The sequence below is a fragment of the Dama dama genome, chromosome X (assembly GCF_033118175.1).
Source record: "Dama dama isolate Ldn47 chromosome X, ASM3311817v1, whole genome shotgun sequence".
Classification (NCBI taxonomy): Eukaryota; Metazoa; Chordata; class Mammalia; order Artiodactyla; family Cervidae; genus Dama; species Dama dama.
The window spans coordinates 102,001,714-102,027,706 of NC_083714.1; the positions used below are offsets into that span (position 1 = coordinate 102,001,714).

Sequence of the window (25,993 nt, forward strand, 5' to 3'; positions counted from 1 at the left end):
ATGTCAATGTATGGCGAAAACCACCACAATATTGTCAAGTAATTAGCCTCCAATTAAAATAAATAAATTAAGAAAAAAAACCTCAACATTCAGAAAGCTAAGATCATGGCATCTGTTCCCATCACTTCATGGCAAACAGATGAGGAAACAGTAGCTGACTTTATTTTCTTGGGCTCCAAAATCACTGCAGATGGTGACTGCAGCCATGAAATTAAAAGATGCTTGCTCCTTCGAAGAAAAGTTATGACCAACCTAGACAGCATATTAAAAACCAGAGACATTACTTTGCCAACAAAGGTCCACGTAGTCAAAACTATGGTTTTTACAGTAGTCATGTATGGATGGGAGAGTTGAACTCTAAAGAAAGCTGAGTGCCGAAAAACTGATGCTTTTGAACTGTGGTGTTGGAGAAGACTCTTGAGAGTCCCTTGGACTGCAAGGAGATCCAACCAGTCCATCCTAAAGGAGATTAGTCCTGGGTGTTCACTGGAAAGATTGATGATGAAGCTGAAACTCCACTACTTTGGATACCTGATGCGAAGAACTGACTCAGTGGAATAGACCCTGATGCTGGGAAATATTGAATGTGGGAAGAGAAGGGGATGACAGAGGATGAGATGGTTGGATGGCATCACCAACTCAATGAACATGAGTTGAATAAACTCCAGGAGTTGGTGATGGACAGGGAGGCCTGTTGTGCTGCAGTCCATGGGGTCACAAAGAGTTGGGACACAACTGAGGGACTGAACTGAACTGAATAAATATCTAAAAATTCTTCACAAACAAATGGATATAGATAACATATCTGTACATTTTCCCCAACGATACTAATATAGAGCATTTTATATGACCCCATTTGATTATGGGTACATAGCATAAATCTAAAGCTTGTTTCATTACAATTATGTTAAATTTAGCACTATTTACACAGAACTAACTCATTGGAAAAGACCCTGACGCTGGGAAAGACTGAGGGCAGGAGAAGGGGATGACAGAGGATGAGATGGTTGGATGGCATCATCGACTCACTGGACATGGGTTTGGGTGGACTCCAGGGGTTGGTGATGGACAAGGAGGCCTGGTGTGCTGCAGTTCATGGGATCCCAAGGAGTCGGACACAACTGAGCGACTGAACTGAACGGAAACCAAAGTTAGGTTTGACTAAGTTGACTTTTGGTTGACTTTACCATGAAATGTGGCAATTTGTGAAGTAAAAAGTATAAAGTTATACTTACACTAGTTACTTTACGGTATATTTGAGCTGCATTCTGGCATTCAGAATAAGGGTACTCTGAAGTAGCCATTTCCAGCATACACATTCCAAAAGCATAGACATCCACAGATTCATCATAATGCTCTTCATACATCTCTGGGGCCATAAACTCAGGAGTACCTACAAAATACCACAACCACATATTTTTAAGAAAGACAAATGTAGAGAATTCCCTGGCAGTCCAGTTGTTAGGACTCTGTGCTCTCACTGCCTAGGACCCAGGTTCAATCTCTTGTCAGGGAACTAAGATTCCCCCAAGTGATGTACTGCAGACAAAAAAAAATCTATGCCAAGATCACAATCCCTTTGCCATAAGGATTACTTGAGATAATTTCTGTTCCCTAAAAGCAAACATATATATATATATATATATGTGTGTGTGTGTGTGTGTGTATAATATATACATACATACCCACAAACACACACACACACACACACACATATATATAATGTCCTTAATTTCCTTAATTTTCCATACTGATAAAGGACAGTTTGCAATACTCATAGGTAATGATCACCAAAATCTGTTTTTATTTCTATCCTTCATTTAAGTTATTCAAAATTTTTGAAGTAGTAAATCTCCTTTATAAGTCCTCAGAACTTTTCAATAATATTAAATACATCACAAAAGAAATACACTAGGATGTCTCTGAAATCAGTTAATATAGAATAGATATTTCAAAGTAAACTCACATTTTAGGCCAGGGGCCAGTAAACTTCTCTACAGTAAACTTCTCAAACAGTAAATATTTCAGACTTTGCAGTCCATATGGGCTCTGTCACAACTAATTAACTCTGACACTGTAGTGCAAAAGCAGCCATATACAATATGTAAATCAGTGGGTGTCGCTGTGTTCCAACAAAACTTTTTTTACAAAAATAGACAGGGAAGTTCAAGTTGGCCCACAGGCTATGGTTTGCTGATTCCTGTTCTAGAAATATACAGTTAAAAAAAAATCTTCCTTTACACAATCAATAAACTATAAAACATTAATCACCAATGACACTTTTAGCAAATGATGTACGCATTAAGGTGGCTAGTCCTAGATCACCAATCTTCACAGATCCAGTGGGTCCCGTGATGAAAATATTGTCACACTTCAGATCCCGGTGAATAATGGGAGGAGTCCTAGTGTGCAAGAACTGCAACCCCTTTAAAATCTGCCTGCACCAGCTCCTTAAGACCTTTGGTTTCATTACTTTAAATCGTTTTAAGTACCTACACAAAGAAACAAAAGATCACATGTAAACAAACATACCTAGCTTATTATATACGTACATTAGTGTAAATTACATAAACAAGCCAATACAGTATGTATTAGGATTGCCATCACTGAGTTATTTTTTATTGTCTAACAAAATATTTTTAAATATAAAGCCTCAAAGTACATCCCCCCTACAGAAAAAGTACATACCACATATAACAGTCACAAATAAGTGGCTGTACCATCAGATGAAATGCTCTAGTCAAAAACAATAGACTATAATTATATAGTACCAATCACTAGGTATTTGAACCTGCCATATTCCCAGTCTTTCATCCTCTACAAAATGACATTATCTCTATAATTATTTCTAGTTCTAAAGTTCAATGATATGCCACAAACATTTTCAACATTGTGTTCTCTAACAAACTTCATTAACACCCTAATTTTTTAACCTGCCCTGAAACAGTCACTAGATTCAGAATCTACCAATTCTTTAGTGTTTCTTTGCAAACAACTTTGGTGACTCTTGAAAATTATTTCCAAATAAATCTCCATTGACACTATCAGGGTCAACTTACGTCTTTAAGGTTCCTGATGTCATAAGTTCCGTCACTAATACAATACATTTCTTTCCTTTTAATATAGACTCCCAGGAATCATAAAATCGAACTATGTTGGGATGTTGGAGACCCTTTAACATCTCTGCTTCTTCCTTGAACCTTTGCTGCTCAGCTTTGGTTAATTTCCGGTCCTAAAATGGAAGATCAAGTTCCAAATTAAAGTCTAGAAATTGTCTTGCACATTTATAATACCACTCAAATGAGTATTTTATTTATGCATATATATATGTACCTATTTTTTACCTGTCAATCCTTTTTTCAGTACCTATAAAATCACTGATATTCTTTGTTAGGTACTTGCTCTGACTCCTCTCATAGAACAAAATGCAGCAGTTGTTTGTTGTAATGGTTGTTGTTGCTTAGTTGCTAAGTCATGTCCAACTCTTTGTGACCCCATGGACTGCAGCCCGCCAAACTCCTCTGCCCATGGGATTTCCCAGGCAAGAATACTGGAATGAGTTGTCATTTCCTTCTCCAGGGGATCTTCCTGACCCAGTAATCAAACTCACATCTCCTGCACTGCAGGTGAATTCTTTACCACTGAGTCACCAGGGAAGCCCTATTTGTTGTATACTTTAAACTGATACATTGTTATATGTCAATTATATTACAACAAAATTGGAAAAATAAATAATAAAACTTCCTTTGCTGGAAAAGAAAAATAGTATCGCAAAATGAAAAAGTAATAATCAAAACCAGTCCAGTCTGGTTCCAAATAAGGAAAAGAGTATGTCAAGGCTGTATATTGTCACCCTGCTTATTTAACTTATATGCAGAGTACATCATGAGAAACACTGGGCTGGATGAAGCACAAGCTGGAATCAAGATTGCTGGGAGAAATATCAATAACCTCAGCTACACAGATGATACCACTCTAATGGCAAAAAAAAAAGAGAGAGAGAGAGAAACTAAAGAACCTCTTGACAAAGGTGAAAGAGCAGAGTGAAAAAGCTGGCTTAAAACTCAACATTCAAAAAACTAAGATCCTAGTATCCAGTCACATCACTTCATGGCAAATAGATGGGGAAACAATGAAAACAGTGACAGACTTAATTTTCTGGGTCTCTAAAATCACTGCGGACAGTGACTGCAGCCAAGAAATTAAGACACTTGATCCTTGGAAGGAAAGCTAAGACAAACCTAGACAGCGTATTAAAAAGCAGAGATATCACTTTGCCAACAAAGGTCCACATAGTCAAAGCTATGGTGTTTCCAGTAGTTAGGTACAGATGTGAGAGTTGGACCATAAAGAAAGCCAAGTGCCGAAGAATTGATGATTCTGAATTGTAGTGCTGGAGAAGACTCTTGAGACTCCCTTGGACAGCAAGGAGATCAAACCAGTCAGTCCTAAAGGAAATCAACCCCGAACACGCATTGAAGGACTGATACTGAAGCTGAAGCTCCAATACTTTGGCCATCTGAAGCGAAGAGAAGACTCATCGAAAAAGATCCTGATGCTGGGAAAGATTGAGGGCAGGAGGAGAAGGCATCAGAGCATGAGATGTTGGGATGGCATCACTGACTCAATGGACATGACTTTGAGCAAACTCCTGGAGGTAGTGAAGGACAAGGGAAGCCTGGCATGCTGCAGTCCATGGGACCACAAAGAGTTGGACATGACTTAGCAACTAAACAACAATAATCAAAACAGATAATAAAAAACTTTCCCCTAAGAAATCTCCAAATTTCCACATCTAAGGATCTATAATGTCAGAGAAGGAATAACAGAATGTTAGACACCTGGATATTTATTCTGGTTAAATATCCGAATTGGCAACATATTTCCAGACAGAAGTATAAGGTTACCAACCAGTAAAAGACATTCAAACAGGCATTGGACCTGTAATTTGCCACATTAAATACCAGAAGGCAAAAGAGCAATATTTATAGTATTCTGAGGGAGGACTGTGACTCTCAAATTCTGAACCCAGACAAGCTATCAATCAAGTTTACAAGGGGAAAATACACACATTTCCATGAAAACAAGGATATAAGAAGTATACCACATCATTTACCAATCCTGAAAATAGTACTCAAAGAATTAAATGTGGCCAAATAATATCGTTAGAAAAAGAAGGTGTGGCATGTAATAAATAGTAAGAAACTTTCAATAATGCTTTTTAAAAAAAGAAGCTTAAGTAACTGTGGCTAATATGGTTGGCAATATTTTCTAAACAGTAATTAAAACTGAAGATATATACAGCTGACCTTTGAACAACACAAATTTGAACTGCATGGATCCACTTATACTTGGATTTTCTTCCAATAAATATTACAGCGCTACATGATACACTGTTCGTTGAATCCTTGGATGTGGAACTGCAGATATGGAGAGTCAACTAAAAAAGTTATCATGAATTTTCAACTGCTTAGGGCCGGCACCCCTCACCCACACATTGTTCAAAGGCCAACTGTAATGCAAAATGATAAATCTGGAATTACTTCATTAAAATCTAATAGAGAAGGAAAAATAAAACAATTTCTGTCTTCTGCAAGGGAGAGGAGTGAAAGGAGTGATAGAACTATTTTAAGTTTTGATGTCAATAGGTAATCAAATTATGTTAGTTAAAAATTTAGGTATGATTTCCATTTCAAGACAGTTAACAACATACTAATTCCCATCCCTTCTTACACCCCACCAAAACGACAAAAGAAATATATAAATAAATCCACAGTAGTACTTTACATGTGAGATGGGTTCAAACAAAAGATTTTTTAAAGATAAAAAATATATACCCTGATAGAATGCAGTTTTAAGAAACTCATGAGAGTATAAGAAATGGCAAGTTGATAAAAGTAAAAGACTTCTGTTAAAAAAGATTTTTTAAAGACTTCATTGTAACCCTAGGTAAGCAACACAACCACAGCTCTGGCAATTTCATTTTTTATTACTTTATTCATATTATTCCTTGATGTGAAAATATGTAAAAGGAGAGTCAGTTGCAGCATGGTTTGTAATTGTGAAAAATTAGAAATAATCACAATGTCAATAACAAAGTTTATTATATGCCAAGCACTGTCCTAAATTTTTTTGTATATTAATTAACTTCTAGTCCCTACAACAACCCTTTGTGATAGTCACTAATACTGTTATTACCATTTTGCAAATAAAGAAACTGAGGTTAAGATGGTTAAGTAATTTGTCCAGGATCAAATGGGTTATATAGAATGCTAAACTTGGCTATAAACAAATTTAACAGTTAAACGCATAAGCTAGATCTATGCATAGTAATGTGGATAGATCTCTTAAGGCCTACGGTTGAGTGAAAAAAAAAATCTGAAAGAAATTTATAACACCTTGTACATAAAAGAAGGGGTTTTCCTGGTGGCTCAGGGTTAAAAAATCCACCTGTCACTAAAACTAGTCTTATGTTTTACTTTTTAGGTCTATGAAGTTGAAGTGAAGTTACTCAGTTGCGTCCGACTCTGCGATCCCATGGACTGTAGTCTACCAGGTTGCTCCATCCATGGAATTTTCTAGGCAAGAGTACTGGAGTGGGTTGCCATTTCCTTCTCCAGGGGATCTTCCTGACCCAGGGATCAAATCCAGGTCTCCCGAATTGCAGGCAGACGTTTTACCCTCTGAGCCATGAGGGAAGCCCCTTTTAAGTCTATAATTTGAGTTATTTAGGACTATAATTTGAGTTAAAATTTTGTGATGTGTGAGAGTTAGGTCAAGGTTCATTTTTTGGAATATGTATGTCCAGCACCTTTTGTTGAAAAAATCATCCTTTCTATGCTGAATCACCACTGCACCATTCTTCTTTCTAAAATCCCTTGACCACATCTGTTTGGGTCTATTTCTGAACTCTATTCTGTTCCACTGATCTATCTGTATGTCTACCTTTTTGCCAATATCATACATGTATCATTACTACACCTTTAGAGTAAGTCTGGAAATCAGTTAACATGAATTATTCAAACTCGTTCTTTATCAAAATTGTTTTAGCTATTCTATTATCCTTGCCTTTGTATATTAGGTTTTTTTTAATTTTTATTATTTATTATTTTTATTTTTGGCTGTACTGGGTCTTTATTGCTGTGTGCAGGCTTTCTCTAGTTGTGGCATGTGGGGGCTGCTACTCTCTAGTTGTGTGCAGGTTTCTCATTGTGATGACTTCTCTTCTTGCAGAGCATGGGCTCTAGAACGCAAGTGCTTCAGTAGTTGCAGCATGCAGGCTCAGTAGTTGTGGCACACAGGCTTAGTTGCCCCAAGCACATGGGATCTTCCCAGTCCAGGGATCAAACCCATGTCCCCTGCATTGGCAGGTGGATTCTTAATCACTGGACCACCAGGGAAGTCCCCCATATTAGTTTTAGAATCAGTCTGTCAACATGTAAAAAAATTCCTGCTGGGATTTTGCTAAAATTGTTTTGAATTTCTAGGTCATTTGGAGAGAGTGAACATCTTAAGAACAATGAGTCTTCCAACCAACCCATTTATTTAGATCTTTGATTTCTTTTAACAGTGTTTTTTAGTTTTCAGCATACAGATTCTACATATACTTTGTTATTTATACCTATGTATTTCATTTGGGGTGCTACTGTAAATAGTACTTTTTAAAAACTGCAATTTCCAATTATTTATTGCTACTGTAGAGAGATATAACTATTTTTATATTAACCTTGTATCTGGCAACCTTGTTAAAATCACTTATTAGTTTCAAGTACTTTTTTTAGATTCACTGAGATTTTTCATGTAGATAATCATGACATCTGCAGGTAAAGACAGTTTTATTTCTTCCTTTCTTCTGCATTCCTTCTATTTCTTTTTCATCCCCTATTTCACTAGCTAGCACTTCCAGAACAATGATGTTGAGAGCATCATATCAGAAGTGTTGAGAGAAGACATCCTTCCCTTGTTAGAGGAAAAGCAGTCTTTTCACCATTAAGTATAATGCCAGCTGTTTTAAGCCATTCTAATAGCTGCATTTTTTAAATAGATGTCCTTTATCACATTGAGGTTTCCTTTTATAGCAAATTTGCTGAGTTCATCATGAATGGCTATTGAATTTCTTCAAATGCTTGTCCTGCAACTATTGAAATGACCATGTTGATTCCTCTAAGGCTATTAATATGTCAAATTACACTGAGTTTCAAATGTCGAACAATCCTTGCATCCCTTGGAAAACCCCACACAAGTCATTATGTATTACTCTTTTAATATATTACTGGATTCAGTTAGCTAATGTTATGCTGAACATTTTTTCATCTATGTTCATGAGGGATACTGGTCTATAGTTTTCTAGTAATGTCTTTAACTATTTTGGGTATCAAGTGGGTAGGCGCTGGCTTAACTCCTGGCTCTGCTCCCTTAAGCAATCATTCATCTGAAAGTTAGTATACAAATGAAGGTTTGGGCCTCCACTTTGTCATCCTATATCTTCTAACTTCATCTCCATGGGTATTCTAAAGAGCAGATATTAAAGACTGAGAATTCTGAGGTATTATATTCTATCATCAGCAAGAAGAGATAAAGTTATCTCTTCCCCAATGTTTATGCTGTTTATTTTCTTATCTTATTGATTCTGTTGAAACATCCACAATACCAAAAAATAGTTGTGGTAACAGTCACCACTGTCTTTTATTGTACTTTAATTAAAAAACAGCCTATCTCATAGCTTAGACTGTTTACAGTATTTTTTTTTATTTCCACAAATAGTTTAACATGTTGAACTAATTTCCTTATATTCTTATGTTACTTTTATTTTTTAATTAGGAGTGGCTGTTGAATTTTACCAAATATTTTCTCAGCACCTACTGATATGATCATAAGGTTTATTGACAGGTTCCTGACATAGAACTATTCTTCAAATCTTAAAGCCTAGCACATTATTCTTTTGACCCACTGGTGAATTCTATTTGCTAATATTTTACTATGGATTTTAATATCTGCATTCATATATGAGACTGAGCTATAGTTTTCCTTTTTGTACAAAACTAGCATTTAGTTTTAAGATTATACAGCTTCATGAAATTAACTGGGATTAAACAATTTAACATTGGAACAGCTTGTCAATTAAAGGTTATTTAGAAATCAAGCTCTGAATCTACTTTCTCCTGATGTGTTTTTTCTCTTTTTAAATTATAAAAATATTCAGGCATAAACAAAAAGGTGTAACAACCAGCTTTGTTGAATTTTTAACATTTTGCCAAATTTGCTTCCATTTTAACAAGACATTACAGAATTAAAGTCCTCTACATATCACTCCTTGATTTGATCCCTTTCCTTTCCCTCCCAGAAGTAACCACTACTTGAGTTAGGTTTTTAATCCATGAAAGTTTTTAGAAGTTTTAATTATATGCTTGTATCCATAAGCAATATAGTTTTACATATGTTAAAACATATAGGTGGTTATCACATGGTATGCGTCCTTTTGCAAATTATTTTGCTCAATGTTACATTTTTTATATTTATGTACTGTGATATGTATAATTTGAGCTTATTCATTTTAACTATTATACAGGATCTCATTAGACAGTTCTACCACACTGATGAATAAAGTTATCCATTCAGCCCACTGATGGGCATTTGGATTGATTCAAGTTTACTTTATTATAAACAATTTTGCATTGCATATTCTTGGGATGGCTCCTTGCCCTGGTATTGTTAAAGTCACTTAGTCGTGTCCAACTCTTTGTGACCCCATGGACTATACAGTCCATGAAATTCTCCAGGCCTGAATACTGGAGTGGGTAGCCTATCCCTTCTCCAGTGGATCTTTCTAACCCAGGAATTGAACCGGGGCCTCCTGCATTGCAGGTGGATTCTTTCCCAGCTGAGCTACCAGGTATTAAGTGGCGGGGGGAAGACCTTAAATCCCCTCTCTACATCATCTTAATACCTAGCCTACTTTTCTTTTTCTCCTAATTTTGATTAGGAGTAATCTATTAAGATTTAAAATGTGTTATTGTGAAAGGTAGAATCTAGACAGTAGGTATTATGAATGTTCTATGATTTTTAACTTTGTTCTAGATTTGAAATGTTTCATAAGAAAATGCTAGAAAAATTTATTGTCAAATGTACATGTAACATTCTCTTATCATTCATTTACTCTTCCATAGCTGGCTATGTTTCATTTCTCATTTCTTCTCTCATATATTTTTACCCTCATATTTTCCTTCACCAGGTTCATTAATTGTTTTTCAGAGTCAAAAAATTTAGAATTTATCATATTTTATATTTATAATTTTTTATTAATTTCAATTATCTTATATTAACTCCCTCTTTCTCTTTTTTGCTTTCTTTTAGTGTTACTTCTCTAATGGCTTAAGATAGGTACTAAATTCCTTCTAGTTATTGTTCATCAATAATGAAGGCATTTTAGTGATAAATTTTATTCTGGGTGTAGCTTTTACAATGACTCACAAATTTTGTTGCAAACACTGTCTTTTTCATTGCTTTCTAGGTAGTTCATACTTTTAGTTTCTATTTCCTCACTGATCTAAAGACTGTGATTTCTGATCTCCAATTAGTTAAGAATCTTATTGTTACGTGTTTCATTATTCATTTCTAATTTTGAGTGATGCAGAATATAAAATCTCTTTTAACATAAGGTTTTCTCTGGGCCACATATTTAACCAATTTGTTAGTAGCTTATAGACTATAAAAATGTGTATTTCCTATTTGGAGGATATTTAAGGTTCTATACATACCCATCAAATGGAGTTTATGGATTATATTATTCAGTTTCTATTTATTCACTTTTTGTCTGCTTGATCTGCCCTATTCTGAAAGAAGTGTATGAAATTTCCTACTACAGTTATACGTTTATCCATTTTCCTTTAATCTATTTGAGGTTCTGAATTTAAAATATTAACCAGAATATTTTTGGTGCCTACAAGTCTTTATCAATGGTACTTATCTTCTTAAACTATGAAGCAAATAACTTTATAATAAACAGGTATTTCTGTTTAATGCTTTAATTTTACTTTCTTTCTTCTGAGATAGATATTAATATTGGTTGGTACTCCTCCTGCTTTCTCTTTGCTGGTTTATAGCTTCACCTTAACCTTGCTTTATCATTGTTTTAAGTATTTTTTCTAGTAAACAACACACGTGGGTTTTGTCTTTTAATCCCATCTGAAAATGTGAGTTTTTAAACAAACAAGTGTAATATGTCCACATTTGATACAGTAAAAGATGTATTTCATTTTACTCCTTCTATTTTAAGTTATTTATCTTACTTTGCTGCTTCCTTTTATTCCTGTTAACTTAAAAGTATTTCATATTGTTTCTCCTTTTTACTAGTGGTTAGCTTCCTTTTCCTGACATTCAAAATTAAACACTAATAAACTAATTCAGCAAAGTAACAGGATACAAAATCAACACTCAAAAATAAATTGTGTTTCTAGAATTTAAAAGGATATCCTGCATATAGTTAGGAACCCCAAGGGGGATAGTATTCATGTAATGACAAATTATAAATAAATTTACCCTAATGAAAAAGGAAAAAAAGTTTTTATACATTAAAATAAATAATTCTAAAAGAAAATTAAGAAAACAATTCCATTCATAACATCAAAAAGAATAAAATATGTAGGAAGAAATTTATATAAGGTGGCAAACAGACTTCTATCACTTAAAACTGCATGGCTGATTCATGTCAATGTATGACAAAAACCACTACAATATTGTAAAGTAATTAGCCTCCAACTAATAAAAATAAATGGAAAAAAAAACGTAAAAAAAATAAAATAAAAAATAAAAATAATGTGCCAACTTAAAAAAAAAAACTGCAAAACATTGTTGAAATTACAGAAGGCATAAATAAATAGAAATACATCCCATATTTATAGATTGAAAATCCTAATACTGTTAAGATGTCAATACCAAAAGAGATCTGCAAATTCAATGTAATCTGTCAAAATCCCTATTTTTGCAGAAATTTTAAAAAATGCTAAAATCCACATGGAATCTCAAGGGACCTCAAATACACAAAACAATCTTGAAAAAAAGAACAAAGTTGGAGTTCTGGACTCCAAAACTTACTACAAAGCTATAGTAATCAAAATACTGTGATACTGGTACAAAGACAGACATAAAAGATCAGTGGAACAGACTACAGAGCTAGAAATAATCCCTTGCATAGTCAAATAGATAATTTTCAACAAGGGTATCAAGATTATTCAATGAAGAAACGATTGTCCCGTCACAAAAAGTTTGGGAAATTGAGTATCCATGTGCAAAAGAATGAAGAACTTATAAAAACAAAGTAGCACAGTGGTTACCCTTACCTTATGCCATATACAAAAATGAACTTAAAATGCATCAAAAACATAAGAGCTAAAATCATAAAACTTTCAGAAGAAAACATAGGGGGAAAATCTTCATGACACTGGGTTTCACAATGAATTTCTAAGCCAAAAGCATGCAGGCAACAACAGGAAAAAAATAGATAAACTGAACTTAAAAACTTCTGTGTATCAAATTAAGAGTGTAAAAAGGCAATCCATAGAATGGGAGAAAATATTTGCAACTCACATATCTGGCAAAGGATTAATACTCAGAATATATAAAGAACTCCATCTCTCAACAACAACTCAAATCCAAAATTGGCAAAGGACTTGAACAGGTATTTTTTCCAAAACAGAAATACAAATGGTAAATAAGCACAAAAAAGAGGCTCAACATCTCTAGTCACTGGAAAAATGCAGATCAAATCCATAATGAGATGCCACTTCACACCCATTAGGATGGCTATTTAAAAAGCACACACATGATATTGGCAAAGATGTGGAGTAAGTAGAACCCTTATGCATTGCTGGTGGAAATGTAAAATGAACACTGTGGAAAACAATATGGCAATTCCTAAAAAACTGAACACAGAATTATCATATGATACAGTAATTCCACCTTCTAGGTATATACCAAAAAGAACTGAAAACAGAGACTTGAGCAGATACTTGTACACTAATATTCATAGCAGTGTTATTCACAATAGCCAAAAGGCGGACACAATACAAATGCCCATCAAAGGATGAATGGACAAAACAAGTGTGGTATATACATACAAGTTCTTAAAAAGGAATAAAATTCTTAAACATGCTACAACGTGGACAAATCTTAAAAATATTACACTAAATGATGTAACTCAGACACAAAAGAACAAATATTATATGATTCCACTTAAATGAGATACCTAGAATACACAAATTATTAATAGAGACATAAAGTAAAATAGTAGTTACCAGGGGCTGGGAAGAGTGGGGAATGGGAAGTTATTGTTTAGTGGGTTTAAGTTTGGGATGATGAAAAAGTTCTGGAGATGGGTGGTAGTGAGGGTGAAAGTACTTAATGCCACTGAATTGTACACTTAAAATAATTAAAATGGTAAATTTTATGTTATTTACATTTTGTCACAATAAAAATTTATTTTAAAAAAGGGAGGGAGGTGGGAGGGGGGATCAGGATGGGGAACACATGTAAATCCATGGCTGATTCATGTCAATGTATGGCAAAAATCACTACAATATTGTAAAGTAATTAGCCTCCAACTAATAAAAATACATGAAAAAAAAGAGTTAAGGAACTCATATAGTATTTGTCTTTCTCTGACTTATCTCACCCAGCATAATATCTCACCTAGCATAATGTCTTCAAGGTCTTTCCATGTTGTCACAAATGGCAGAATTTCCTTCTTTCTTGAGGCTGAATAATATTCCACTGTATACATATAAACATCACATCTACTTCACCCAATCTTCTGTTGACAGACACTTAGACAGACACTTAGGTTGTTTCCATATCTTGGCTACTGTGAATGCTGCAATGAACATGGGTATGCAGATACCCCTTACAAATATCTTATGACACCATTTATATGTGGTATCTAAAATCTGAACTTGTAAAAACAGAGTAGAATAGTGGTTACCAGGTGCTAAGGGTCGGGGAATGTTATTTCACGGTACAAACTTACAATTAACAGAGAAGTAAGTTCTGGAGATCTAACCAGCAGTGATTACAGTCAACAATATTGTATGTTTGGGACTCCCCTGGTGGTCTAGGGATTAAGAATCCACCTTTTATGCAGGGGATGGAGACAATCCCTGCAGGGTCAGGGAACTAAGATCCCACTTGCCGGGGCAACTAAGCCCACACACCACAACTAGAGAAGCCTGCAAGCTGCAACGAAGAGCCTGCATGCCACAGCTAAGACTCAACAGCAGCCAAAAATAAATTAATTAGTTAAAAAAATACTGTATGGTAAACTTCAAAGTTGCTAACAGACTAAATCTCAGCTGTTCTCAACACAAAAAAGAAATGACTATGTAACATGCATGATAAAGGTATTAACTAATGTTACTATAGTAATCATATTACAGTATATAAATGTATCAAACCAACAGTGGTTGTTATACCTTAAATTTACACAGTGTATCTCAATATTTTTAAGCCTAAAAAAAAAAAGAGTTAAGGAACTCAAAGAACAAAAGCAAGGAACAACAAATTTAGAAGACAGCTGAAAACAAGTAAAGTGTTTATGCTTTTCTACCTAATCTAAAATGACTAATAAATTCTAAATGTCCCTGTAATTGGCTAGGAGTCATCCTCTCATGATAGATCAGTAGATTTGCTCTGAAGAATAAGGAATAAATTTTGATGCTTTCTGATTAAATAAGCAGAATACAAGTCTTTCATGTACCAAATCAAATTACTGTATCTTTTGATCCTAGTCAGCATTAAAAGTAAACAACTTTACAAAATTACAACTGCTGTCCCAGACATATTGCTGGAAGTCCACTAAAAAAGGTACAGCCAAGCCCTTCAAAGGTCCACTTCTAATTCAGTGAGAGGAAAGTAAACCTGTCAAACTAGCACCAAAATCCAGAGGAAAGTTTTCAGCTACTACAGTAATCTTAAAACACAGACAGTAACTTAAGACACAGACAGATTGATACACGTAGACACACACATACTCTATTGTATTAATGATAACCACTTTGATAAGGTAATTTTCATACATCGCCAATGAATAGAGTTCATACTAAGAAATGAATAAGGATTTAGAAGGCAAACGGTGATAGTTAATGGAGATGACATAGTCAGAAACCAGGAAAATTATAGTCTACAAAAATGATCCCTAAATCTACTGTCTCTAAGCAGTAAGGTCAAAAAAAGTATCAAATATCAATTTTCAGTGTTATAAATATTAGTATATATGGCTGATAAATGTAACAGAGGTCAAATACAAATTTACCAAATAGATTTCAACTACTCCATACTTCTTTCAAAAGAAATACTGTCCTGTTATGAATGTTAACTAAACACTTTATTATAATATATGGAATGCTAAAAATGTACACAAAATCTTTTCTGAGACAAGGCACAATATCAACACGATTAACCTACATATGTATTTATTCAAGATAAGAAGCATTTAGTTTCCAAAAGGTAAACTATGGCCTTATCAGTTATGTCTCTCAATTCAAACACCAAATATGAACTACAGAACCAGGTCAGAGGCTATATGGATCTGTTTCTGCAAACATGAAAGAAGGAAGGAGAAATCATCAACATTGTTATAAAAGCTGTATTATAACTTGTTCAAGTAAAGATGAATGCTATGAAGCCTTTAAAATGGTTCTTAAATATCAATGAATATTCTGAATAAATATGAAGTTACTAAGTATTTTATCACTAACATTTATTGAATACTCAAATAGGTACTGCATGCTTTATAAGCATTATCTCTAATTCTCAACATTTTATTTCTCAAGCTGAACAGTAGGTACACAATTTCCACCATATTATTCTTTATTCAGATATCAGAAACATCTATTATACTTTTCTTTTTTAAAAAAAAAGTGAAAAAGTAAAGCTCCAAAATGCTAAACTACTTAGCTTGCCCACAGTACCCAGGAAGTTTACCTAGCACAGGTAAACTGGAACTCAGGCCTGCTGTATTATGAATTCTAAGCACTTCCTAGTTCAAAGCTCTGCCCCTCAGAAACAAAATTCACAGTAATAAAAAAAATTCACAGTAATGACTACAGACACCTCATTCACAAACCACTTTCCATGAAGAGATATGTGTAGCACCTTAGAACTAAAACTAAATGAAACACACACTAGGGTAATTATAATTTGTAGATGGTAACATCAGAGTATTAATCAAGAAATTAGCACATTAAAAAAAGAAATCAGCATATAATAATCACAGTTTGGCCATATGAGCATGTTAAAGATTTTAGACAGCAATGGTATGTATCAATACCTAAATGAAAGTGTTCATCAATGGTGGTCAAAATAAGACATAGAAAGAGAGATGAAACACAGACAAAGCCAGGTTCACTTGTCTTCCAGTACCACTGAACATAGAGGATTCCTCACCCAATTAGGACCTGAACATCCAGTTCATTTGGTCAGTATACTGCCTTAGCAGGACACACAGGAACATCTAGTTCCTTTGTTCTGACTCTATACTTACTAAGCTAGCTTCTGATTATAATTTACCTTCCCATGTATTTAACCTACAGACCATTAGAGCATATGGCCTAACAACTATATCAGGTAAAATGAATTCATTAATTCGTTGTAAATTAATAAATTTCTGTCCTATATCTAGGCATTTGAGTTAGCACTAGTTAGTCTCCTCAACGTGTCTAACCACTTCTGGACACTGACAAAAGGTGAAGGCCAGATATTGAACCAGGGCAACCCAACCATGAAACAGTTCCTCAGAATCCCCAAGCCAGAGAATGTCCTTAAATGACACCATTAACTAGTACCCCTTGAGCTTCAGCAGTTAGTTTAATGTTAAGAACCTTATTTTACAGGAATGATGATTTCTCAGTAGAGTTTCTGATGCAGGTCTTGATGTCAAAAATTAAGTTCTAACTCATTCGGAAGAGGGAATCTTAAAGCGTCCATTTAAGAAATCATTTCTTTTTTTTTTCACTTATTTTTATTAGTTGGAGGCTAATTACTTTACAATATTGTAGTGGTTTTTGTCATACATTGACATGAATCAGCCATGGATCTACATGTATTCCCCATCCCGATCCCCCCTCCCACCCCCCTCTCCACCCGATCCCTCTGGGTCTTCCAATCATTTCTTATAAAATGGCTGAAAACATGAAAAGAGTGATCTGTTCAAATAACTAATGAGGAGGAAATTCTTATATCATCTATGTAAGTGTTATATGCAGGTACTTATATATCTGATGTTAGGAACCTGATGCTGGGAAAAATTGAAGGCAGGAAAAGAAGGGGACAACAGAGGATGAGATGGTTGGATGGCATCACTGACTCAATGGACAGGAGTTTGAGCAAGCTCCAGAAGCTGGTGATAGACAGGGAAGCCTGGCATGCTGCAGTCCATAGGGCCACAGAGTCAGACAAGACTGAGCCACTGAACTGACAAGTGTTATATATATACAATTGATAGAATATAAATTCCTGCTCTATCCCTTTGGGTAAGTTAATGTATCTAAACCTCACTTCTACCACCTGAAAAGTAATCATTCCTACCTCTTTTAACTATTGCAAGATTAAATACTCAAATTAAGTACCTGCATAAGTGCTCAATTAACGTATTAATTTTGATAAATGCAAAAGTGTACAATACTATTATTAATAACTTAACATACACTAAAGTTTCTCAAACCACAAATTTCCTGATTGTTGGGTTTTCAGAAACTTAACACTGTTATACTTAGGAAGAGTCCACATAAAACTAAAAGGTAGTTCCAATTGATAAATGTAGAAGGAGAGTGGAAAATAGAAAATCACCATTAGAACACCAGAGTTAATACTTATTACAGGCAAAATACACTAATGGATGCCAAAATAATAAGGGAAAGTTTGAGGAGAAACATATTTGCATAGGCTCAAAGTATCTACTCCTAAGATATTTATTTATTAATATCTACAAAGGGAAAATATTAATTTATAATAGATAAAACCTATCAGACATCACCCTAATTGAATGATGAACATTATCATAATCAGTAATCCATACATCATATACCCCCTGCTATGATGCACTGAAAATGGAGCATCATTTCTATGGTATGCTTGCCAAAACTCATAAGCCTAAAGCTAATCATGTAAAAACATAAGACAAACGCAAATTAAGGAACACTCTTCCCTGATGGCTCAGATGGTGAAGAATCTGCCTGCAATGCAGAAGACACAGGTTCAATTCCTGGGTTGGGAAGACCCCCTGGAGAAGGGAATGGCTACCCACTCTAGTATTCTTGCCTGGAGAATTCCATGGACAGAGGAGCCTGGCAGGCTACAGCGGGGTTGGAAAGAGTTGGACACAACTGAGTGACTAACATTTTCACTTTCTACAAACTAACTGAAACTCATTAAAAGTTTAAGATCATGAAAAAAACAAAAAGTTCAAAATCATGAAAAACATGGAAAGATTAAAGAATTGTCACAGATTAGAAGAGACTAAACATCTATTTCTGCTTTATTGACTATGCCAAAGCCTTTGACTGTGTGGATCAAAATAAACTGTGGAAAATTGTGAAAGAGATGGGAATACCAGACCGCCTGACCTGCCTCTTGAGAAACCTGTATGAAAGTCAAGAAGCAACAGCTAGAACTGGACATGGAACAACAGACTGGTTCCAAATAGGAAAAGGAATATTTCAACGCTGTATATTGTCACTGTGCTTATTTAACTTATATGCAGAGTACATCGTGAGAAACACTGGGCTGGAGGAAGCACAGGCTGGAATCAAGATTGCTGGGAGAAATATCAATAACCTCAGATATGCAGATGACACCACCCTTATGGCAGAACGTGAAGAGGAACTAAAGAGCCTCTTGATAAAAGTGAAAGAGGAGAGTGAAAAAGTTGGCTTAAAGCTCAACATTCAGAAAAGACCATGGCAGCCGGTCCCATCACTTCATGGCAAATAGATGGAGAAACAGTGGAAACAGTGGCAGACTTTATTTTTGGGGGCTCCAAAATCACTGCAGATGATGACTGCAGCCATGAAATTAAAAGATGCTTACCCCTTGGAAGAAAAGTTATGACTACCCTAGACAGCATATTGAAAAGCAGAGACATTACTTTGTCGACAAACGTCTGTCTAGTCAAGGCTATGGTTTCTCCAGTAGTCATGTATGGATGTGACAGTTGGAATATAAAGAAAGCTGAGCACTGAAGAATTGAAGCTTTTGACCTGTGGTGTTGGAGAAGACTCTTGAGAGTCCCTTGGACTGCAAGGAGATCCAACCAGTCCATCTTAAAGGAAATCAGTCCCGAATGTTCATTGGAAGGACTGATGTTGAAGCTGAAACTCCAATACTCTGGCCACCTGGTGTGAAGAGCTGACTCATTTGAAAAGATCCTGATGCTGGGAAAGATTGAGGGCAGGAGAAGGGCACAAAAGAGGATGAGATGGTTAGATGGCATCACCGACTCAATAGACATGAGTTTGAGTAAACTCCAGGAGTTGGTGATGGACAGGGAGGCCTGGCCTGCTGCAGTCTATGGGGTCACAAAGAGTCAGACACGACTGAGTGACTGAACTGAACTGAGAAGAGACTAAAGGGACATAACAACTACATACAATGTGGGATCCTGATCTGGAAAAAAAAGAACACCAGAAGGAAAACTGGTGAAATCCAAACAAGTTTTATACTTTAGTTAATAGTACTGAACTAATAATAATTTCCTAAAGTTTTGATAACTGTTCTCTGGTTGAAATATTAGCATAAGAAGAAACTGAGTGAAGGACATACAGGAATTTCTATACTATCTTTGCAACTATTTTGTTAACAGCAAATTATCTCAAAATAAAAAAGAAAACTAATTGGTAAACAGTAAAAGTAATCAGTCAACAGTATCCCTGTTGCTTGCTATATCCAAACCTATCACTTCTTTCAAACAAATCTATATTTAACAGCTCTTTAATCTTTTCACTAATTCCAATCTCCAAGCCTTCTTCTTACTGACTATAATTCCCTCAACTATAAGCTTTTATGAAAATGGTGCCTGAATCTGCTTTTTCTCCCCATTATGTCCCTAGCACTTAGCACAACTCTGATACATTGTAGGTACTGAGCATTTACTTGCTGAATGAATGAACAATGAATGAATGACAGCTGTTTGCTCTGTATTCACTTCCTATTGCTGCTATAACAAATTACTACAAATTTAGTGGCTTAAAACAACACAAATTTTTTATCTTCCAGTTGTGGAGATCAAAAGTCCAAATGAGTCTCACTCAATTAGAATCAAGGTGTTGGCAAGGCTGTGTTTCTTCTGTATGCTCTAGAAGAAACTGCTTGCCTCTCCCAGCTTTTAGAGATTGCCCACATTCCCATCACTCCAACCTCAGCTTCCATTGTCAGATCTCCTTCTGACTAATGACCATCTTTCTTCTCAAAAGCACCCTTGTGATTATACTGGGCCCACCCAGATATTCCAGGATAATCTACCTATCAGAAGATCTTTAATTTAGTCGTACCTGCAAAATCCACTAACATTTGTAGGGATTCCCAGGTAGCTCAGTGGTAAAGAATCTGCCTGCCAATGCAGGAGACAGATTTGATCCCTAGGTTGGGAAGATTCCCTGGAGAAGGAAATGGCAATCCACTCCAGTACAAGTAAACTTACAAACAATGTGGAAAAAGTAAAATTCTTGTTTCTATAGAGGAGGAAATGGAATACATCAGATTATTTTTATGGCATTTAGTGCTCTCATGTTCATTTAGATCCTCTCTTTACCTTCCACAACACTGAAAGGCCTCTCCTCTCCATCATTCTGTGTTTTTTAATATGGCTACTTCATTGCCATAACTATCTACTCTCCAACTTAGTTTGCCAACTTTACTTTAGTTCAGTATTTTTGGAAAATATTACAGTTGCATATTCCCTCCTCTCACTCAAAGTTCTTCAAAGTTAGAGAATGCCTTCTACTGCTTTTTAATAACCCCAAGACTCTTCAGAATAGTGCTCTTCTTAGACTAGAAATCCATTAAATGCTGTTGTTAGGGAGCTAAGAATCTATCGTGTTTTTAATACTTCTGAAAAATGAGATTCCTTTGCCTCCCTTGGTAACACATACCAAGGTCTATCAGGAAATTTGATTGGGAAATCCCATGGACAGAGGAGCCTGGCAGGTTACATTCCATGGGGTCACAAAAGAGTCAGAAACAACTTAGTAACTAAACTACCACCACCAATATATTTATAGGTTCTAGGGAATAGGACATGGACATCTTTGGGGTGTATAACGATATGTATCAATTTGTCATCTATCAAGCAGATAGTTACCTCAAAACTAACTAACTCATTGAACTGGGAAAATTAATTCTATTTCTCAGACCAAGTCTGTCTCCTGCCACTCTCACCCTCTGCCATTTCATGAAAACATTTGCCTTTGGTTTATAGATTTTTTTTTCAAGTCTTTATTAAATTTGTTACAATACTGATTCTGTTTCATGTTTTGGTTTTTTGGCCATGAAGCATGTGGGATCTTAGCTCCCTGACCAAGGATTGAACCTGCACCCCTGGCACTAGAAGGACAAGTCTTAACTACTGGACTGCCAGGGAAATCAGAGCATTAACTATATTTAAGTAAGTTGTATTCTCCCTCCCTTCAATGTAATTATTCTTTGCCTATGACAGTATTCCACTTTGAGGGCTGAGTCTGACGAAAACAGTGGGAAATTAAAATAAAATAACACTATTCAGGGTATGCTTATATGTAATGAAGCATCTTCTTGATAGCTCTAACAGAATTTAGAAACACTTCCAAAAGGGGCATAACAAAAATACTTTAAGAGCAAAAGTATCCCAGTGTGAATACTTTGGACAACAATATTTATTCAGAAACAAATTCTAGCATGTATTTTTAAATTACCTTTTCCTTTATTGGAAATTCAGCTATTTTCACACTATTTTTTAATTTCACAATTAAATGTAGGGCTGCCTAAAAATATACTTCTCCCCAAAGTGTTTTTGATAAATGAAAATAAAACAGAAACAAGTTTCTCCAAAATTTTTATAGATACTCCAAGCATGGAAGTACAGATCTTTAAACTGTTACTTCTACTGCATTGCTTGGAATATATTCACTACTATAATCAAAGTGTATTAGAATGCTCACTCAACATGTCAACCTGCTATAGTCAACTGTGTCTTTTTTCTAATTTTTCTTTTCAGTGGCATTTTTAATTCAGTTCAGAGACTATAGCTGACTTGTTAGAGGTCTAGTTGTTAGATCTACTTAAAGATGGCCTGTTTAATTATCTTGAAAAGCACATAATCACAGAATTGATCCCACAGTGAAGCTTATTACAAGCAAATATATTTAGAAACAGTCAAATAACAAAATTCACATATCTATGTGATTCTTCCAATTGGAAAATAGCCCCATTATATGAAAACTCAGTTCCATCAAGAAAACAAATGACATACTAGTGAAAGTAAAGCAGAAACTGGTTGTCTTCCCATGAGTAAAAGAAAAGTGCTACTGATTTTTCAAGCTGCCAGTGGATGAGAAAACTATTACATACCCATATGACCGACTCCTCCTAAAAGTTACTAAACAGGCCTTTTAGTAACATATGACCAGGTCTTTCAACATCATGAACTAAAAAGTCTTCTAAATAAAACATATGACTGAGAGCCCTTACTCACAATAAGTTACCAATTTATCAAGTAATTAACAAGTAATCTACAAATTCTTTACAAAAAACAATAGATCAAAGTCTTTCCACTAATGCATTAAAAAATCAAATTATGGAAGAGAAAAAAATAAATCAAATTATGGAAACCATAAAATACGACAAACTGTTGGAATGCAGGTATTTATGGCCATATCTTAAATCTGACACACATCATCAAAGGGTTTGTCTGTTTTTAATATCCTCAAAGTCAAACATCAGCAGTACAATCTATCCTGATTCTTGCACTGCCCTAAAGTCAATGTATTCTAAATAAATGGGTATGAGGCTTTTAAGAATTGCTGGACGAGGCTCAAGTATCTACCACAGGGGGAAATATCACCAAGGGAAAAAGGTATAAAAGTCTTTTCTGAGCTATGAATTTCAAATCAAACATACAAAAGTAAAATTTTAAAAAGGAAAAGAACTGCCATAATTCAGGTTGGAAGATTAAGAGGTGGTATGTATGCAATAAAAATATAGCTTACATATTTTAATGTTAATAAATAGAAAATACATATCAAGTTGATAAAACAAAAGTATAGACACACAAATTTTATATATTATACATACACACCTATATAAACAAAGGTTGGGAAAGAATCTAGAATAATTTAAACTGTTCACTGGGATATTTTTCAACAAACTTGTTTAATTATATAATAAAGAGTAAGATTTTACTGAAAAAAATATGAGAAATTGTACATTACAAATAACATAGTACTTACAGGAAAGCAATTAAAAGATGATGTCCTTATTATCTTCCTGGGATTCTAAATAAGTTTGTTGCTGCTGTTTTCAGTCATCAAGTCATGTCCGACACTTTTGCAACCCCATGAACCATAGCCCACCAGGCTCCTCTGTCCATAGGATTTCCCAGGAAAGAATACTGGAGTGGGTTGCCATTTCCTTCTCCTGAGATCTTCCTGACCCAGGGATCGAATCCATGTCTCCTGCATTGGCAGGTGGATTCTTTACCACTGACCCACCAGGGATGCGCTCTAAATAAGTTAGTTTTTCCTAATTCCAAATATGCAAAAAATGACATGATATCTAAAAAGAGTATCAACTAAGTCTACTAATTTCGACATTCCTTTCAGAATGTGCATAGTCGCTCAGTTATGTTCAATTCTTTGCAACCCCATTGACTGTAGCCCGCCAGGCTCCTTTGTCCATGGAATTTTCCAGGCAAGAATACTGGAGTGGGTTGCCATTTCCTTCTCCAGGGGTTCTTCCCCACCCAGGGATGGAACCCAAGTTTCCTGCATTGGCAAGTGGATTCTTTACCATTAGTGCCACCTGGGAAGCCCAATTCAGAAAAGAAATCTTCAGTTGTTGTTCTTTGTGTAAATTAAAATATACTTTACACTTTAGGACTTCCCTGGTAGCACAGTGGATAAGAACTTGCCTGCCAATGCAGGGGGCATGGATTCGATCCCTGGTCCAGAAAGATTCCACATGCTCTGGAGCAACTAAGTCCCTACTCCACAAATACTGAGTCCAAGCTCTAAAACCTACAAGCTGCAACTACTGAGCCTATGTGCCACAACTACTGAAGCCTGCATGCCTAAAGCCTATGCTCCACAACAAGAGAAACCACCACAATGAGAAGCCCACACACCATAACGAACAGTAGCCCCTGCTCACTGCAACTAGAGAAAGCCTGCACAAAGCAATGAAGGCCCAGTGCAGCTCCCCAAAAATGTACTTTATCTTTGTAAATTAAAATTTACACTTGCTCCCCATGACAGATCCACAAATCTGGCTATATATCCAATTACCCGGAGAACTTTTAAAAGTAAGTTCCTGGGGGAAATTCCCTGGTTGTTCAGTGGTTAGGACTCCATGCTTCCACAGCAGGGGCCACAGGTTTGATCCCTGGTTGGGGAACTAAGATCCCTCAAGCTACACAGCAGGAACAAAAAGTAATAATAATAAAACTGCATTTAAAACATAAATAAATAATAAAAGTAAGTTCCTGAGTCTTATCTCCTGGAGATTCTGATTTAGAAAGTCTGCAGTGGATGCCATGAATCAGTAATATATGATATAATATTATATAAAGCTCATGTTGGTATATTAAGGGAATTCCTCCTGTGATTCAGCTGGCTCTTGGAATTGATCCCTTATTTCAGTGCTTTTCAAGCTCTACTGTGCATAAAAATCACCTGCAGATGTTACTAAGAGGTAGATTCTGATTCAATAGGTCTGGGGTCCTGGGGACCTGCAGCTCTAAGTTACCAGGTGATATCCATGCTGCTGGTCCATGGAGTACACCTGGAGTAGTAAGACCTTATAGGATCTTTCAGTCTTTCCACAGGTGAATAATAGAAGGTATTCCCATATGCAGTTATTATTACTGAAATATTTTCAAGTTTTACAGAAACATTCTTTAGCATAGCTAGAGTATACAACTTGCAAAATATTTGACTTATCTTTACTATGTGTCCTACTACCAAGTGAATGGAAATTATCTCCCCCATTTACAAACAGAATAACACTAAAAGATGAGTGTTACTGCAGTCAAAAGATATAAACTTCCATTCATAAGATAAATAAGTACTAGAAACATAATGTACAACAAGATAAAGATAATTAACACTATTGTATGTTATCTATAGAAATGGTTAAGGGAGTAAATCCTAGGCATTCTCATCACAAGGAAAAAAATTTTTCTATTTAATTTTGTATCTGAGACGATGTTCACTAAACTTACTGCCCTATTCATTTCATGATGTATCTTAGTCAAATCATTATGCTGTACACTTTAAACTTACACAGTGTTCTATGTCAATTATATCCCAATAAAATTAGAAGAAAAAAGCAAATAACAATAACAACAACAAAGGACCAGACAATAAGTATTTTGCATCTTGTAGGTCCCTACCCCCAAAAAAGATGAATGTTACTGAAATCACAATGCAGAGATTAAATTAAAAATTACATACCTTCATTCACACACACACACACACACATATATATATGCAAAAATATTTATCATGACCATGTTTATAATAGTAAAATACTGGAGAAAATCTAGAAGTCCAACAATAGAGGACTGATTAAATATGTTATAAAGGCATCTATCAAAAATAATGATGTAAATGTACAACTACCAGTAATGAAAAGATGTTCATGATTAAGTTTAAAAACAAAGTTTTGTCCAAACCTTATAGTATGGTTCCATGGGGGTGCATACAGTCACATATACATTTATTCAAAAGAAAGAGTCCATATATATACTAACATGGTTAAA

The 25,993-nt window shown here is 35.2% G+C and overlaps 1 protein-coding gene and 1 non-coding gene across 2 annotated transcripts in view; one reads left to right on the plus strand and one right to left on the minus strand.

Annotated features, from left to right (window-relative positions):
* WNK3 (WNK lysine deficient protein kinase 3) overlaps window positions 1-25,993 on the minus strand; it is a 164,950-nt gene that overhangs the window by 118,023 nt on the left and 20,934 nt on the right. The window contains exons 3-5 of the mRNA XM_061136920.1: window positions 3,060-3,232; window positions 2,272-2,492; window positions 1,236-1,393 (exon numbers count right to left, since the gene is read on the minus strand). Of these exons, the coding sequence (XP_060992903.1) occupies window positions 1,236-1,393; window positions 2,272-2,492; window positions 3,060-3,232 (552 nt within the window). The remainder of the gene's footprint in view (window positions 1-1,235; window positions 1,394-2,271; window positions 2,493-3,059; window positions 3,233-25,993) is intronic.
* On the plus strand, window positions 16,879-16,944 carry LOC133053322 (small nucleolar RNA SNORD52). The gene has a single exon (XR_009692239.1). It is a non-coding gene; the product is annotated as a small nucleolar RNA SNORD52 (small nucleolar RNA).